An 18,587-nucleotide genomic window follows, 5' to 3' on the forward strand; every position below is an offset into this window, starting at 1 on the left:
CCTGCAGGTAAATCTAAACATACATGCAAATATAGTTATTAATCCTTTAGTAAGAACATACAATTATTCATAAATTACAACACATCAGGCAATAAACACATGTGAAGCATGAATTATAGATAACGGTTGACCAAAACTGTTCAATTACATGAGTGAAAAAAGTTTAAATGATTTTTGATGGGAATAAGTTATTCTAGCTTTAATGTGTCCTGTAGACAACTTGAATAAATATAGATGGTTGCAGTCTAATATTGATTAGTATTTAAATTAGCTATGTTCCCTTTCTTATTATAGAAATTATATTTATGATTCAATATATTTTATTGCGCAAGTGTTACCATGATAATTCAAGTATGTAAGAAACCATTTAATCATAGATAATATTGGTATTTGACTTGAAACTTTCTTAAGTGGACCCATAGTTCAGTGTAGTTCTAGCTCATTTGAATTTTGTTTTGAAAAAGATCCAGTAGGTGGCGATATTGCCTTAAAAATTAATGAAAAAAAATTAATTAATGAGTGAAAATGAAAGAAATAAAATCTGTGTGTGCAAGCTGCAGTTTTCGTGACTTTCTGTCATTGTGAAGGTTAGAAAATGGTTAAAGGTTTGGTAAAAGTACTGTCAAATAAAAATAGACTCTCTAGCATCCATTTGTGAACAAATGGACAAAACATTCCAGATGTACCGGATGAGTTACGTATGTTCAAAACTTATTGTGCATATTTGATAGAATTATAGCAAAAATGTGTCTGGATTGGTCCATATTGACATTAGTTACATAACTGCAGCTGTAACATGAACAGAACTCACCTGCTACAGGCTGTGTTTCATTGCAGGTAGCTGAAGTGTTTGATATGATGGTCATTTATTGATTTGGACAGTGTACAGTTTTAATCATTAAAGATGCACTGCACCGGAGTAATTTACTTGTTTACATCCACAGTCCCCAACAATCAAAACATACAAAAGCACAACAACAAGCAGTGCAAAGCAAAAAACACACAGAACACACCATACAAAATACAAAGCTACACACAACAGCACATCACATACAGCCACCATGTCAATTAGAAATTAATAATGTAAACTTGTCAAATTAAAAGCAAGACTGCCTGCGCTAATGAGAAGACCATAGATTAAGTTTACACTCAGTGGTCACACAGCTGATTGGTCTTTAGTAGATTTTTTAGTTTGGCCTTGAATGTATTGATTGAACAACAGTTCTTCATATCATCATCTTTCACAGAGAAAGCTGACTGTCCAAATGCAGTGCGACAAAATGGTATGGTGCAATATTATATAGAGGATGTTCTTTAGGATCTAATAGAACATACTGAGCGAGTACAAACAAAGTCACATAGCGGAGGAGGCCAAACCATTTAAAATTTTATAAACTAGGCACAAATTTGAGAATAATCTAAAATTCTCAAAGCTCAGTAAACTGTATTTCTCCAGAACCCTACAGTGATTGAAATGCATTGGATTTTGTCCAGAGTTTTTAGAGTTTGTTTGTATGAGAACTCAAGAGGTTTTATGGCCCCCAACATGTGATGCAATAAGACATATGGGAAAGAATCATAGCATCCATAAATATCTTGGCTGTGTCCAAAGAGAGACAGTTTCTAATATGTCTAAAATTTGCTTAGTTGTACTTTATGGTTTTAACCGTTTTTTAAATATGTTTCTTAAAGTTCAAATTTGGATCCAGTGTCACACCAAGATATTTAAAATCAGTGACTATGTCAATCCTTTCACCTTTGACATCAGCATTGGGAGGTTGTACCATAGTCTTAGAGAAAAACATACCTTTTGTCTTGTTTACATTTAGACTCAGACATGACTGATCAAGCCAATGTGTGATCCTTTCTGGTGCAATTGTTAGCTTAGCAGCAGCTAACTCAGCTGTTTTTGCATGTGTGTACACGATGGTGTCATCTGCATACATTTGTAGTTCTACATCATGAAACTGTTGAAGGAGATCATACATATATAGGCTAAATAATAGAGGACGTAACACTGACCCTTGTGGAACACCCATTGTGCACTTCATGTTACTGGACAGTGTGTCATCAACTTTAACACATTGTATCCTATCTGATCTGAACTGATCTGCTTCAGAGAGTGGTCTAGACGGGAGATCAGATGTAACTTCTCCAGCAGTTTGAGGCTTCTGCAGATGTTTCCTGAGAGCATCTGGACAGTTATAAAGTGGATATTAGATTATTACAAGCCAAAACATGTAGCTGCAGAGTAGACAAATAACTGCTGCAGCCTGTTGCACCAGCTGTGTGTAAGTTCAAACTTAGCCTAGTTATTATGTAAATTATTACTAAGTTGTGATTTATGCATTACCAAAATAAAAGCATGTACCACAGAGATAAGTTACAACATAACTGTAACAACTGAATAGTCACACACATACTGCTAGGGTAGCTGTCAATCATAAAGTATCACAGAGCTCACTAATGATGAAACAGCAGTTAGTTTACTACAATGTGCCAGATGCCAAGTGGCTCATACCGGCTTACACATAGCTGGTGCAAACCAGTGCAGAAATCTACGTTTTTATGGATATAGTGGTATTCATTATCACTGATATTGATCAGTTAAATTTCAGCACAATGCTTTACGTTGTAGGAAGGAGCAGTTATCCAGATAGCTGCTACTAACTGCCATTCAGTCTCATATCCTTCAATCTGTAATGTTATCTGAAAATTATACTATTACAAATGAAACGTCTGCACACAAAACAGCGTTTTAATGTTTACATAAGACGACATACCTCTATATTAGGCTTTCTTTTCCTCCTCCTCTTTTCTCCGTTGTCTTCCTTACACACCTGAGAATGGTAAAGGTCCAAAACCTTTACCATTATGGAATAAAATGTGAATATCTACCTCTTGACATCTCACAGACTTGGCCTGTCTGATGTGCATCATCCCTCTGTTTCAATGTGCACAGTACAGCTGCAGGACGGATGAAACACTGGGAGGAACAGAGGTGTAAAGTGTATTTATTTATTTATTTGTTCATTTTTTATTTTTTCATTTTTCGTTTTTATTCATTTATTTTTACAAATTTTTTTATTTATTTTATTTTTTTCCTTTGAGGGTGACCTGCACCCACCAGACAAGGTGACGCCCTTGGTGACTGCCTATACCCGGCCTGTTGACAATCCTGTGACCAACTCTCCTCCACTCTGAGCCACTTCAGACTATTAAAATCAGGGAGAAGATGTGTTTGGGCATGGAGTTTAAAAATCAACCTAACTAGTTTGTTTTGAGAGGTCTGTAGATTCTTTTTAAGGATCTTAGGGATGCCAATATAGCATAACGTACAGGCATTTTCAAAATGGCATCACACAAGTGCTCCTGCCAATGTTTCAACTTCACAATCACTGTGGATGATAAAAACAGGGTCAATAAGATGATCAGAAAGGCTGGCTCTATGATTGGCCTCTCTTCTGTTGGATATTATACATCTCTTCTCACAGTCCATCACCAAAGACTGCCAAAATAAGGCGGCACATCAGACCAGACCCTAGCACCTGAAGGGGGCTTTGGGGACTGGACTAGTTTTGGACAGCTTGGTGACAGAGGGTCTGATCATCGCCCCAGTCCCCCTTCAAGAAGACCAGAATGATTAGACCCCGTCTTATATGAGAGGGTGTTGCTCTAGAGAGGCTCTGACCTGCAGCAGACCAGCAACCTCTTATGGGCCTGGGGCAAGCCTAAAAGATGGAGAAAGCAAAGAAGGCAGGGAAGAAAAACAAATACACAAAATGAAACAAAAAGAAAACACAAAAATAATGGAGAATAGATACAAAAAAATTATGCATAGATCAAATTGTGGCCAGAGCCAGCTGTCCTGATCCATCCCAGTTTCACCCCAACACCTGTTAGTCCAGGGGACGCAGATGCCTTTAACTCTATATCCCTTTGTTTTACACATATGTGTAACAACAGTGATTGTGTATTGGGCTCTGAGCGCTTCCAAAACCTACACTCAACACTGTACCTAAACGCCTCCTGTGTAAACACACAAACAGAACAGTTGCTGCTCTGCTAACATGCTGCTCACATTACACTTTATATAGTTATGGAGTAAGAGGAGTTCTCTCTCTCTCTCACGTCATTATTATTTATTATTATTGTTAATGCCCACTTTGTATTATTGTCTTTTTCTCGCTCTCTTACCCCTACATCTTTACACACACCCCATGCCCCCCTTGTAAACAAGTAAGTTCTACGTAATTTTTCTCAAGGTGTAAAATACGGTTTCATGAACATATTATTACATCACATAGTATGACAGACAAAATATGCAATTCTGAAAAACTTTTTATTGAAAATAGTCTTCTATATGACACTTTGATTCATCATCACTATCAGAAACAGAGGAATTTGTTGTCAATGAGATCTCTCAGCAGACCTCTGAGCTTCGTTGAGGTTGTTTGAGATGAACTGACAGGGCAGTCTGTTGAGGAGGTGTGTGTTGCTGATGTTGTTAAAAGCAGACAGGAGGTGGAGGCATATCTTCAGGAACGGCCTTCGATGGTGTTGCAGCCAATGGAAAGTGAGGATGCTGCAGCGTGAGGCCTTCAGCTGAATCCTTTATTCAACACCTTTCATGAACTCCAGGAACTCTGCGAGAGAACGCACAAAGTCAAACACTTTGACAAGACCTTGGATGTAGGTTCTGGTGTAGGCTGGGCATGTAATGTCGTCATAATAATTACATCATGATGTCTTACATACAGGCCTGTAGAATTACTGACTGATTTCATTCGTTTTAGAATAGTGTGACAGTCATGTAGTGCAGCTGGTTCACTTCCTGTCGTTAGTAGTTATCACTGAAATGTCTACAACAACAATCAGGAATGAAATGCTTTTGGCTGCCCAACAAATGTAAACATATTAAAACATGACATTATATATTAATAATGGATCAGATGACGTCTTATAGGACACATGTTGTTTGTTGTGACAAACGCGCAAAGAATTACTTCCCACGACTCTGCGGAGCTTCAGAGCTTCTTTCAGCTCGTTGTTTTGGTTTTAGGAGCCACAGCATTGCAGTTTTAATTCTCATCAAATGTCAAATGCAAACTTTCATTGCCAATGTACAATATTTGCATATGAGTGTTACTAATGGTTTGGCTTTCGTACCATCATAATCAATTTTGCCGTCGTTGTTTTTGTCTCCATCCTTCATCAGCTCCTCTATGTCGTCTTCAGTGATGGCCTCTCCAGTGGACTCCAGCATGGCCTTCAGCTCCTCGAGGTCTATGTAGCCGTCGCCGTTCCTCAACACAAGATGAAAGAATCAATCTCAGATGCAGTCAAAAGTAACCTCAACAGGTTTTTTAAAAAAATATATCAGTAATAGTTTTGTATTATTAAAGTCTTCAACATGAACTTTGTTTTCACAGTGCCAACCTTTTTATATATTTGTAAATACTTGGAGACACTGTATATGTACTTATGGACTTGTACTATATATGTGTACTTATATATGTGCATGTATGCTCGTGTTTGTTGAGCTCTGTTTGATTTTAGTAATATTTAAAACCAATGTCCATCTACTAGTGTTAGTCAATACTGATTTATTTTACAGTCAAGGGTGACATTTCCTTGGAATTCTGAAGTAACACTGTGCAGAATATGAACAGAAATATAAAGAGAAACCTACTTGTCAAACATACGGAAAAGTTCAGCCAACTCCTCCTCTGATTTTCCTTTGCTCTCCTCCTTCATGCAGCGGACCATCATAACCAGGAACTCATCAAAGTCTACTGTACCGCTGCCTGTGAGCACACGCCATGATATTATATAGACATATATCTATATCATACTTCACATTTAAATCAGATTAACTTTTCCCTTTAGTTGCTTTAATGTCATTAAATATCATTTATACTCTGTAACGTCTTGTTGCAGCTCTTCATTTATCAGATAGAAATATTATACATGTCTGCTGCATCATCTTAGCTTTGGAGACTTTAGGATCTCCACTACAACTTAAAATCACTGTGAGTTTGTAATGAACGACTGACACTGGTTGGTGATGTCAGAGAGGTTCAATCTAAACCTGGTTTATGTTTCATTCAAAATGTCAGCATCTTATGAGGTTACTAACCATTAATTCCTGTGCTTACTTTAATGTTTGCCTTGGCCTTGAATCCCAAAGTCTCACAGTGATATCCTTGATATTTAGAGTGAAGCCTTTTACTGCTCCCAGATATACATTGCATACGGCTACACTCTTGATGTCAACAGTGCAGTGAAGTGACAGACTTCATGATGCTGACATACCATCTTCATCCACCTCATCAATCATCTCCTGTAACTCTTCAGGGGTGGGATTCTGCCCCAGCATCCTCATCACCTTCCCCAACTCTTTGGTGCTGATGCAGCCATCCTCTGCATCCTGGATGAAGATGTCAAAGGCAGCCTTGAACTCTAGAGGAGACACAACCAGCATTACTGCCTGACAAGGAGATATGTGTTTAAGTTACTTTTTACTACAAACAGAAATCCACGTCCAAAATGTAACACCAAGAAGCAGAGTGGGAGTGAAAACTGGCCCGAGACTTTTGACTGTGACTGGCTGACAACACCCACCTGGAGACGCAAGAATTATGTACTAAACTGAGATTTAACTATTATAATTGTTGTTTTTTTCTGATACAATATATCGTCCTCCTCACAACTTAACACTGATACAATATAATTACATATAATGATAACAGTATAATGTTCTATGTGAGAAACACAGAAAGTATATTCTCAAAAGCTACCATATAACTCAACTATATGGTCAGCAAAAACTGGACACTGATAAGTAATGGACAGTACAGTAGTCGATAATAACATTAGACACATTTTAATCCTTCTGTGATGAAATTGTGTTGCTCTATTACAGTCAAAACACTTTGAGTACTTGGTTCATTGGCATATTAGAACTTAGAATGAAAGCAGAACAGAAACGGAGCTTAAATAATGTAAAATCCTTCAAACCCCAGTCTAGTTGATCCCTGCTGTCTTCTATCTACCACTTAACCCTAACCTTGACTGGGAGCTGTGGTTCTGAATCCACTCTGGTGGTCGTCTGCAGAGTTACTGCTCTTAACTGCACAACTGTCTGAAGGATTTGGATGCTTCTATTAATTGTGATTTTGTAGCGGAGTAAGTAAGTAACAGAGATGATAACAGCCATTGCTATGGAACAACTGGTAAACTGGGCCAGCCAGGTACATTTTGGGGCCCTAAACAAATATCCTGAGTAGTTTCATGGTGATCAATGAGGTAAAGTATGTCAGCTAACTAATTAGAAGCAAAAACGTTGACAGCCCCTTTTTGATGAAATAGTCACACAAACTAAGAATCCCAAAGATCTCAATTGAGGAAAAAGCACTGTTATGACATAATAATGTCACTTTTTTCAAAGAATTATCAACAACATGACACAATTGTCTGCCCCTCCTCCTAATATTAATCCTTGTTGCACTCAGTGTTGCAGAGCGGGAAGTGGAGGTATACTTCCTGTGTTCCAGGCCTATAGAATAAATCAGCAGTAGAGGAAAGTTCCTCTCTTCAGACGCTCAGTGCAGAGGGTGGGCCACACTGACAGTTATCATCATTATCCATTAAGCAGATGTACTTGTGCACAATTACATGTAAAGGACAGTGTACGTGCATATTTTATATTCTTGTTTCTGTAAGGACAAATTGTGAAAGTCAATAAAACTTAAATACAACGTTTCCTTCACATACTATCATTGTTAACAGTAGCAGTCCTGCTTGTAAGTGCTATCAGTTGTAGCAGTGGGTATATAGAGAATAGTATTAATAATAACCAAACGTCTCCTCACCATTTTTCTGCTCTTCAGTCAAGTTCTCAACCTGAGGGAAACAAAATCACAATGATCACTGTGTTTTTTACAGTAACTTACTTCTTTTTACCACTTTAACCCTTTCATGCATGGTGTCCACTACAGTGGACAGATATCTGGAAGCCATTTGAACCATTTCAGTTGTAGTACCATGTCCCAACTATCAGGTGGTGAACCCCTAAAGTGTTGTCTACAATTCCATCTGAATATCATTTTTGGCTCTCTCTGTGATTTTGACATATAGCGGAGCGTAGAGTAGATGCACCGAGTAGCTCAGGAAGATCTGTTAAATCCTTTTATTCTCAGAGAAAGAAACAGGTAAAAAAATATATTTTTCAAATAAATAAAATGTTAGAAATACTTTTATCAGATTTTTAATAATATTTTTCTTGTACATTTTTTTCTGTGAGTGAAAATACATCTGTCCACTCCAGTGGACGTTATGCACCAAAGGGTTTATTCTGCCTATTGGGCCTAGGACATGTCCTCTCTATTGCTGCTGCTATTTAATGTTCCTATGTGTATTCATACCATTTGCTCTTATTAAATGTTAATATCTTAATAAAACATGTTTTTCTGGACCTATATTGATTTCCACTAAATCACTTTTTACACCGTTGATGCACAGTGTCAACTACAGTGGACACGTCTAAATACAATATATTAAAATAAGTTATTGTCATGATTTTTCAGGTGTTTAAGAGTTAAAACAAACAATAAAAAAATTATTACTCTGTGATTTCATAATTCATGCATGAAAAGGTTGGAAGAGAACCTCAACTCAACAACTCTACTGATAACTAAACCGCTCTGTGCTGCCGTCAGTGCAGAATGACTGCAATGTCACATGATGCTTTCTTCACTTACTATTCTTGTTCTGTGGCACAGTGGACTGAAGGAGTTGTGAGCAGTGTGGCGTTATGCTGGAGGTGGTGGTGGGAGGGGGTGGAGGGTTCATCCATTTGTTTTAAGAGCCATCAGCTGTCTCTTCTCTTCTTTCCCCTGAACTGTCAAACTGTTCTTTGTTCTATTGTCAGGCCCAGAAATATGAACTAACACAGCAGCCTGTCTCTGCCTGAGCACATCACACCTATTGTTTCACTGTTATTCAAGTTGAAGGAACACACAGACTCTCAAACATATAAATTAGATTTTTTACACAAACATGAACAGTAAGGAACTGTTCATCACAAGAAGATATTATAAACTCCAACCAGTGGTCATTATAAAAAACACAGGCTGCTAAAGTGCTTAAATTCCCACAAAAATACAGAGGACATGACCTCAGTGTCCTCAACTGTAACTACAGTCATGACCACAAGTAGAAGTTCATATCATTTACATTCTCAGAAATCCATTAATGTGCCCCTAAAATTATTATTATGATTTTCACATAATTCAGATCTGTCTGTACTATGACTCTGTGAGATACTGTAAAAGTTATTTATTCTTTCCATTTGACATGATATGGATGTTCTTTGGTTCAGGGGAACAAAATAATGGGAATTCCTCATAATATAATGTGAAAGATTCATGGTGACTTCAGGGCTACTGGCTGGTTTTGCTCTAGGACTGTTGAACTTGACTTTGGGATTAAAGGAGCAGAGTTATTGTTAACATCTGTCATAGTGGCTCCTAAACTTTATCAAACGTATGTGCCAGCGAAGGCCCATATCATTTCATACAGCTTAGTGACTGCACTCCTTTTGGTTAAAGCACAACACACCAGGACAGGAACAGCTCTAGGATTCTGGTATTATTACATGCTTTGTAATTGAATTATTATCAGATACAGAAATATAAAATACTGGGCTTTATCTGTACTCACCGCTGCTTTATATACATCATCCATGGCTGCTGGTCTGCCCCTGCCTCTGACACACTGCTGCTGCACTCAGACACAGGACAAAGACTGGCAGCACTGACTGTCTCAGTCTTTACTGTTGGGGCAGCATGGCACTAAAAAAGCTCATGACCCATCCCACATAATCCAAGGCTGATGGAGGGAGGAGTGGTAGACAGAAAGAGAGAGATCTATAAATAGGAAACAACAGAAACCACCCAACAATAGTGGAACATCGACTGCAGCACCTAAGTGGAGACACTGAGCTGTCTCTGTGTTCAGCTCAGCCTGCACTTAGATATGACATCATATTGATTTAAATCATACTGCAGCTGTCATTTTTACATGCGACTCTTTATTCAGACTTCACCTATACTGACTTACAAAGTTAAAAGATGGTATTTAAATATATGGTCAAGTTGAGGGAAGATCAGAATCTAACTTTGTGACTGTTTTACAGCCATCACACACACACAGACAGCCAACTGGACCGCTATAGCACAAGATCTATCTTAATTTAAAGCTAGCTTAATGTGATCGTCCTTTCAGTAATTCAATTCAAGTTTTTTTGGCTTGGCAGAGGCAGTATAACTGACATCTCAGCTGCTGTCTGTAGCGGAATTCACATGAATTTCTTTCGTGGTTTAGCTGCCTTTAAATCACACGTTTAAATGTATTCAATTATATATTAATTTGTTACTCCAGTTCAGTAGTTGAAATTGACAAAAAAGATGAAAGGACACATTTGAGTGCAGTATCTACATTTTTTTTAGGTCTTATGTAACATATTTGACAAAATAAAATACAGGCAAAAACGTATAGAATCAGCTATTACACAGTCTTGCATATGTATATATGTATTGTAAATAAGTATGGCTGTGTCTCATCTATTGATCAGTCAGGCTAACATGGTCTTCACAGGGCAGAGTGAAGTATATGAGCCCCAGCTGGAAAGCTCTGGCAACAATTGGGATGTCATCACAGAGAATTCTTGTTAGGTCACTCATCTCCATTACACCATAAACACATAAGCTCTCCATATTGGAACGTTTTGAAGGACAACCACTCGAGTCAGATTGAAGGTGAGCTCCTCCAGTTTTGTGAAATGTGTAGTTCTGATAACTGTACATAATTCACTTATTTTCAGAGCCCTGGGTACAGATCGGAGTCAGATGTCTTCATGACAATAGATTCACAGAGAGCGCTATTTTGAATGTGTTGTGCCCTTGACTAGAAATAGTAGTCCTCTACCAATGGGGAGGGTGAGGGAGGGACTGTGGCGATAAATCTCTGATGAAAGGCTAACACTATGCAGGACATACAGATAGCACCTGCCAATGTGCAGCAGCTGTAGAGTAAGCTCAGAGGTCAGAGGTCAAGCCCTGATTTTAGACCTGGTCTCTATGGATTGACAGTAATACTTTTGCAGTGACAATACATTGTAGCTTCACAGGTTATCACACAGCTTCAAGTCAGAGGAGAGAGACAACATATACAAATACTGCAAATAACTCAGGTCAAATATTTGTCCAGTAGGAATGTGCAGAGGGCTCAGTAGTTGTATTTGTATCTGTATTTGTTGAGGCAGCAAAATTATTTGTATTTGTATTCGAATAAAAGTGGAAAGATGCTTAAAAATCATGTTTTTTGTTTTTATTACGCTTTCAATTTTAGGAAATTAAAATGTTACAATAAGTGTTCATAAATAAACCACCTCATGGAGGAGGTCCCCACACCGAGTCTTGAACTGGAGTCTCTCAGATCATAGACGACTGCGCTGACTACTGAGCTAAATCTTTCCTCATCACCTCATTGCAGACAGACCTCTACCTATTTATACACCCATAACACAGAGACAGCACAGCGTGTAACGTGCAGAGAAAACTTCAAAGGTGATTATTGCTTTGCACTTTCCATCTATTGCCTATTTTTTACAACCTAACTTTGTGGTAATGAGAAGGGAAACAGATTATGGAGAGTCCCTTGGGAGCACTTTGCTTGTGTCAGTAGCTCAGCTTTATCTCTGGGGAACACCCCCAACTCTGGGAGTGATGTCCAAATTAGGAAATGTGCGTCATGTAGCAGGTGGATGTGACTCGCCTCGTTGAGACCTGCTGATAGACGTAACAGTGGAGTAGAGGAGAGACACTGAGACAATGATGTACCCAACCTGTTCGATGGTATCTGACATGTCATTCTTACAGCAGTCATCTCTTGTGAAAGCATGGACATGCCTTTTGCGGTAGAGTTTGCAAGATCTTCAACTGCATGAAAAGGGTCTCTTATTTGATCCAAAGCTGCCGTGGCTCCATAATTTGGAATGAGAGCACCAAAAAATCTTGTCCATGGTGTTTGTGTGTCTGTGTATAAGTCTCTTTTAATAATGTGAACCTCAGGTGGCACTGTAAGGACTCTCATGGCTGGTATCACATGACTCAGACCACACCACCACTTTTTCCTTTACCTTCAACACACCATTTTAATGTCTTTGGAACCATTGTGAGGGTGAGAGGGTTAGGAGTGTTGCAGGAATAACAGTTGGCATAAAGTTGATGACAGTAGAGCTGTCTAGTTTGTGATGGGTCGGGACAACCACAGTGTCCAGAGGAGGAGTTAAAGTGTAGTATGTGACAAGTGTCAAAGGGAAGTGATGGGCAAGCTCATCAATGAGAGTCCTTCTGTTGTAGTTTTACGGTTTGGGCTATTATCAGCTACCATTTTTGCCAGTTGGAGATATGTGTTTGTTGAGGGCTGTGGTTCATATTTAGGTCTCTTTCTCTCTAGGTACACCGAAAGGTCCCATTTGTGATGTCTGTCGATTTCTCTGTTCTGCTCCTCTGATGGCTGTGGGTGCCCTGGAGGGTGTCATGTATCTTCTTCTGGGCCTCCGGTGCCTGCGCTGCTCTGCTGCTCCTCTGACGGCTGTGGGTGCCCTGGAGGGTGTCATACATCTTTTTCTGGGCCTCTAGGGCCTACGCTGTCCTTCAGGGGAGGAGGTCCTTCCCAGGGATGCAATCAACATTCTGTGGTTCTGTAGCTGACAAGGAAGAGGGCCCACAGGATGAAGAGGGACCCTGCTAATTTCTGGTGCATGCTGGAGGAGGCATTTGCTTACAGTGGGATGCGCGGGCCCAAGTAGGACAACCTTGACTCTTGACTGTTGTGTTGATGGTGAGCCAGACACGCTGCAGTATGGACCAGCAGGGTTTCAGGGCATTTGTTGGTGGAGCTCTCTGATACAGATCCAATCTCTTGGTTGGATGTTGTGGCATGTGATTGTACAGGATCACAATTTTGGGATATTTGGCGCAGAGGGAGGCCGAGATAGCTTTTTCTGCAAGTTCAGACTTCTGGCCTATTTTAGAATCTGCTTACAGTGACACACATATAGAAAACATTCACATTCACAAATTTTCACACTTAAGTTTTCAAGAATCCATGTGGGGAAGGATGTGTCACCTTTTTTTTTGTTTTGTTTTTCCCAAGATGAGCGCTAAAACATCTTAAACTTCTAGAATTTATCTGATATATCCTCCCTTGGCTCACATGTAACGGGCCAGGTGACATGTGAGTTAGCCACGGGTGCAGAGGTGTGGGTGCCACAACACAGCCATCATTGTGGACCCACAGTCATTTACATATTTACATCCATGAGAAAGTCACAATCTATGCTTCACATCAGTACTCTCTTGTATGAGGACTACAAGGCAAGGTTGTTAGCAGGTATCGGGGGACAGGGTTTTACATGGACAGGAATGCTAATTTAACTGCTTTGGCTGCATGATCAGCCAAAGCCTTGCATGAGCTCACAGCAATGCCTGCTTCAACTCATTATAAATGACTCATTGGCTTGTTGTGACCAGGTCAATCACATGCTATTTTGCTGTGGCTTCCTAATCCCCATGTGTTCCTCCTGTCTTACAGTGTGAATGAAAGCAATTGTGTGTGTGTGTGTTTCACAATACTAGTGGTGGTGAAGCACCCTGGAACCTCCCTCTCACTCTCATCCTCCTGTGGGCTTTCCTGGCACCCTCCCCTGCACTGGTGATGCTGTCAATGTAGTAATATTTATAATTATATAACATATTTTTGTAATGAAGAAATCTAACTTTAACCCATCCTTTATTGCAGCTTTTACTAACCAAAGCAACAACTCCAGACTCTTTTTAAAATCAAAATAAAATTTATCCTGTTTTTGAAACTTGAAACTCACGCCTCTGCTCCTTCTCTTTATCAAATAATCTCTGTATCTGTTGGGTATTCTCTGGGTGAAATTCCCAGGGTGGCGTTGTCGGGTACTGCCCTGGTCACATTTTTCACATTTGTCTTTTCTGCTGGAGATGCCATAGTTAGGGATAATTTGGATTGGGTTGCTACAAATGAGCAATTTCTCACCCCAAAGGAAGGAATTCTCATTGGCTACCTGTTCTAGGGGCTGGCTTTGTCCAAGGTGCCAATCCTGTGTAGTGAGATGCTTAGAAAACCATTTGACCCATAAACAATATTATGTGTTTTTTTTCTGTAATCTCAGATCACCACATCATTCATACCACAGTCACTGTCTAAGATTTGGAAAAGGAAGAAAAGAAAATCATGAATCATGTTTCACAATAGTAACAAAGTGATGAAGTGACAAACATCAACAAAAACCCAGTAATATAAGATTAAATCTTTCAATTTAATTATTCATGTTTGTTTCGGTACTTCTGGAAGACTTATCCAATAAGGTTTTCTGTGCTCTACGTTGTGTTGTTTTTTTCTAGTTGTTGCACAAGTTTAACGCTGTTTCTTTTTCTTTCATATTTGTGAAATTAACTAGACTTTTAGTTGTGTGGGATTTTGCACTTGTAGCTCATTTCTTTCTAGTTTACCATATTTTATTTGTTGTAAATGTTGTTCCTTCCATATTTATTTTCCTGTACATTTTTTTTGTTTTGTTTTTTTATTTATCACATTTTTTATTTTTGTGTTGCAACCAATTTTATGCTCTTGGTGCTTGGTGTTAATCAGATCCCTACAAAAATGAAATATATTCCCAAGTATTGAGAGAGCAAATCGTCCCTGGGAGAGTGAATCATATACTACATAATCACTACTTCTTCCTACCAACCCTGCATAGGCCTATTTCTCACTGGTCCCCCACTGGAATATTTTTCTCAATGTTCCAAACACTGCGGACCACTCTTTTCCATTTTCATTGGCCGTTATCCATTTCCTATCTCTGTTACCTGAAATGTCGAAACCTTGAGAAGAGCGAGTCAGATTCTCAGGATAGGAAGAGGCAAGCATTCCTAAACACCTCTCAGCTTTTTCATGAACCCTCTTTCACAACCATACAGAAAACTTACTTAAAATTGAGTACGGTGTCAACTTGTTTGGGACTCCAGCTTCACAGACCTCCCACAACACACAGTACCAATAATTGGGTTCTCAAAAGGGCCCTTACCTCTGGTGTAATTTTGGATTTTCAGGTCACTGGTGTGTCTTTCCATTTCCATTGTTGAAGAAATTCACCCAAGTCCTTGTTCAAAGTTTGCTGTAGTGATGGTGGTTTATTAGTATTCCAGAGTACGGTGGGCTTACCGACACAGAGCGGGTCTGAGACAGTGGACTGACCCAGAGCAGAGGGCAGAGGGACAGTTATACAGTGGGTCAATGGGCGGTGATCAGACCGTATGCAAATGCAGTTGTGATTAATGGTCTGATCTTACGGTCTAGCCAGCCACGTACGCTGTGTCAGGTCATTTTCTTATTAAATTTGAAGCATCATTGGCCTGTCCTATTAATATCAGCACAGGTGTATTTACCACACTGGTCTGCCTACTATAGCTGCATTTGGTCAGCAGTTGCCTGATGTCTTGGCTGCTTTCACTGCAGAGACAAGCTCTGTGGAAAATTTCACTAGTGATTTAAATGTGACCCTCTCTAGTCTCTTGGATTCAGTTGCACCTCTTACTACCAGAACTCTTAAGCAGGCCGGCAAGACACTGGAATGTAAATGGTGAAAATCAAAAGTTTTATTTAACTCTCTTGGCATGAGTGTTTATTGGAATACAAGTGTGCTTTACCTGCTGGGAAAGCAGCATATCTCTCTCACTTAATTAATAAACATAATTCTAGCTCACTGTAGCTTCACTTACTAAAAAGCAGCTGTCCATCAGCTGCTCACCTATCATGGCCCATGTGTTTCTAGACATTTTCTGCAATATGGTTGATGAGATTAGAAGCAAAATTAGTTCCTCAACTCCGGCTACTCCTGCAGATCTTGTGTTACCAAATTCATATTAATGCAGAGTCACAGATAGTCCTTGTTCTTACAGATTTTGAGACGATCTCTCTTGAAACTTTGACTAAGCTCATTTCAGATTCTAAACCAACTACTTGCCTTCTTGAAACTTTACGTGCAAAACTTTTCAAAGACCTCTGGCCTTTTCTGGAACCTACAATGCTGAATGTTGTTAATTTATCACTTACTCTCTCTCACATTAAAGAAATCAGCAAGACTGCCTTTTTCCACTAACCTAACAAAGCCAAAAATTCAGTCTTCCCTGTTCATGGCTGACACAGAGACTCTAATACACACATTTGTTTCATCCAGACTTGATTACTGTAATTCTACTACTATAAGGCTTCAGATGGTTCAAAATGCTGCAGATCTTAACTAAAACAAGAAAATTTGATCATATTACACCAATTCTAGCCTCCCTTTATTGGCCTCCATGTTAGATCAGACTTTAAGGTGCTTCTGCTGACTTATAAAATCCTAAATGGTCCCCATCATACCTGTCTGATCCCCTTAAACCTTATATACCATCTCAAGCTCTTAGCTCTCAGAATGCAGACTCCCGTGCGTACCAAAAGTTAAAAAGAAGTCAGCAGGTGACAGGGTCTTTTCCTATTGGGTCCCATATTGAATAACCTCCCTGCTGACGTCACACAATCCAATCTAAACTTAAAACTCATCATTTGCCTTAACCTACAATTAGTTGTGTTGTGATTGAGCAACATGTATATTTTTCAATAACACCACTAAAGTGCAGCCCCTGCTCACACTACTTCACATGCTTTTCATTATTGGCTGGACTGGATGAGCAAGGTTGGGTTTGTGTGTTGCTGGGAGCATCAGGAGAATTGAAAACACTTGCTGATCGGCAGACGCATCGGCTGATGAACTGGTGTGGTGTCTGACTTCCCCTCATTACTGGTTGCTTGGTTTTCTTTTGATTCTCACCTTCTCTGAAGAAGAGGTTTTAATAAAACTTAAATGCTGAGCCAGATTAGCGAGTTTGGGATTGCCGTGGCAACAGCGCTTCAGAGGAAGCAGCAGGTTGGGGCCCCGGTGTGTTTCAGAGTCTGGTAAGCCTGCATTCCCTCTCCTCCATCCTCCTCCATCTGGTCCAGCCTAAATCCCACACACTGATTTCCACCAACATCTCACATTTATAGATCCAGTCTGGGTACGTACATAACAGTTGCATTTAATTGAGCAGTTCATGACCTTGTACTGCATGGCAGGTCGGTTTCTGTCTCAATGAATTTACTAAGCGCTGTCCTGCCCATGAGATTATTGATTATTGCAACTGTTCTGATAACCTTCACATTGTTCTAACCTTCTGTTCCACAAGTACATGACCATCCGAGCTGTGCGCCTCTCTCTCTTTTCTCCTTCTCTCACTATTTTCTCCTCCTGTCCTCTCTTGTCTCTCAGGCATTCCTTGCTGGACCAGCACCCATCCTGGAACTGCTCTGCCTCTCTGGCTGTCAGTGCCATTTCCTGAGGTTTTGGATCTGGTTCTCCATCCTGCAGGAGTTCCGCATCACCTCATATCTCTCTCTCTCTCTCTGGATGATGTCTTCATCCTTCTCTCTCCCCTGAGTGAATAATGTCTTTTCTTGTCTCTTCCCCCGTGTGTGTGGATGGTGTGATGTGAGTCTCTCTCCTCCTCCCACGTCTCCATGGTGATGGAGGTCAGGTGACTCAGGTCCTATTGTGTTCTGGTGGCACCTGGAAGTTGCTTGGCATCCTCTTCATAACATTCTTCATATATATTATTAAACCATTATAATTTTGTTATCCTGTTCAATGCTGTATTCTGTAATTTGTTTTCTATTCTGTACACACAACATCTATTGCACATCTGTCTGTACTGGGAGAGGGATCCCTCCTCTGTTGCTCTTCTTGAGGTTTCTTCCATTTTTTTCCCTGTTAAAGGGGTTTTTAGGGAGTTTTTCCTCATTCCTATTGAGGGTCTAAAGACAGGGGTTGTGATTTGTAAAAATAAAATTGACTTAACTTGTAGGTCGAGGACCGGAGATGCAGTGGTTGGCCAAAGGAGTGCAGCAGATGAAAAATGCATCAAGCTGACTTCCCTTTGAAATCCAGCAGCACCATCAGTTCTTGTAGCCAAAAAGTCAATTCTCTGACATGGAAACAAAGCGACTCACCTACGCACAAAACACAAGAACTGGGGTGCAGAAAAATGGCAGCAGGCATCTGGACTGAGTCAAAAATTGAAATATCTTCATCAACAAGAAGAACAAGGAGTCCTGCAACAGATGGTCTCTGATCTCAACATCATGGAGTCAGTCTGGGATTAACATGAAGAGACAGAAGCAGCTGAGACGCCAAAATCCACAGAAGAACTGTGGCAACTTCTCCAAGATGCAGGAACAACCGACCTGCCGAATACCTGAAACACTGAGGAGAACTGCTGCTGTTAAAGACAAAGCTGCTCACAGCAAACACTGATTTACTTTAGGTTTCTGCTGTTTATTCAACTTTGTATGAAGTTAATTTATATATAAAAAGTATTCCTGGCATTATTATTAAAAGCATCTTCACTTTACGG

The 18,587-nt window shown here is 39.7% G+C and overlaps 1 protein-coding gene across 1 annotated transcript; it reads right to left on the bottom strand.

The window, feature by feature from the left end:
* Positions 1 to 4,362: 4,362 nt before the first annotated feature.
* Positions 4,363 to 7,914, bottom strand: LOC121895241 (troponin C, slow skeletal and cardiac muscles-like; the record flags this gene model as incomplete). The annotated part of the gene is made up of 5 exons (XM_042408232.1): positions 4,363 to 4,646; positions 5,170 to 5,306; positions 5,693 to 5,807; positions 6,316 to 6,462; positions 7,875 to 7,914. Coding segments are annotated over 5 exons (471 nt in total), but the record flags the coding sequence as incomplete, so codon positions are not given.
* Between the last annotated feature and the right edge of the window lie 10,673 nt (positions 7,915 to 18,587).

Source organism: Thunnus maccoyii, chromosome 4 (assembly GCF_910596095.1).
Source record: "Thunnus maccoyii chromosome 4, fThuMac1.1, whole genome shotgun sequence".
In the NCBI taxonomy this organism is placed as follows: Eukaryota; Metazoa; Chordata; class Actinopteri; order Scombriformes; family Scombridae; genus Thunnus; species Thunnus maccoyii.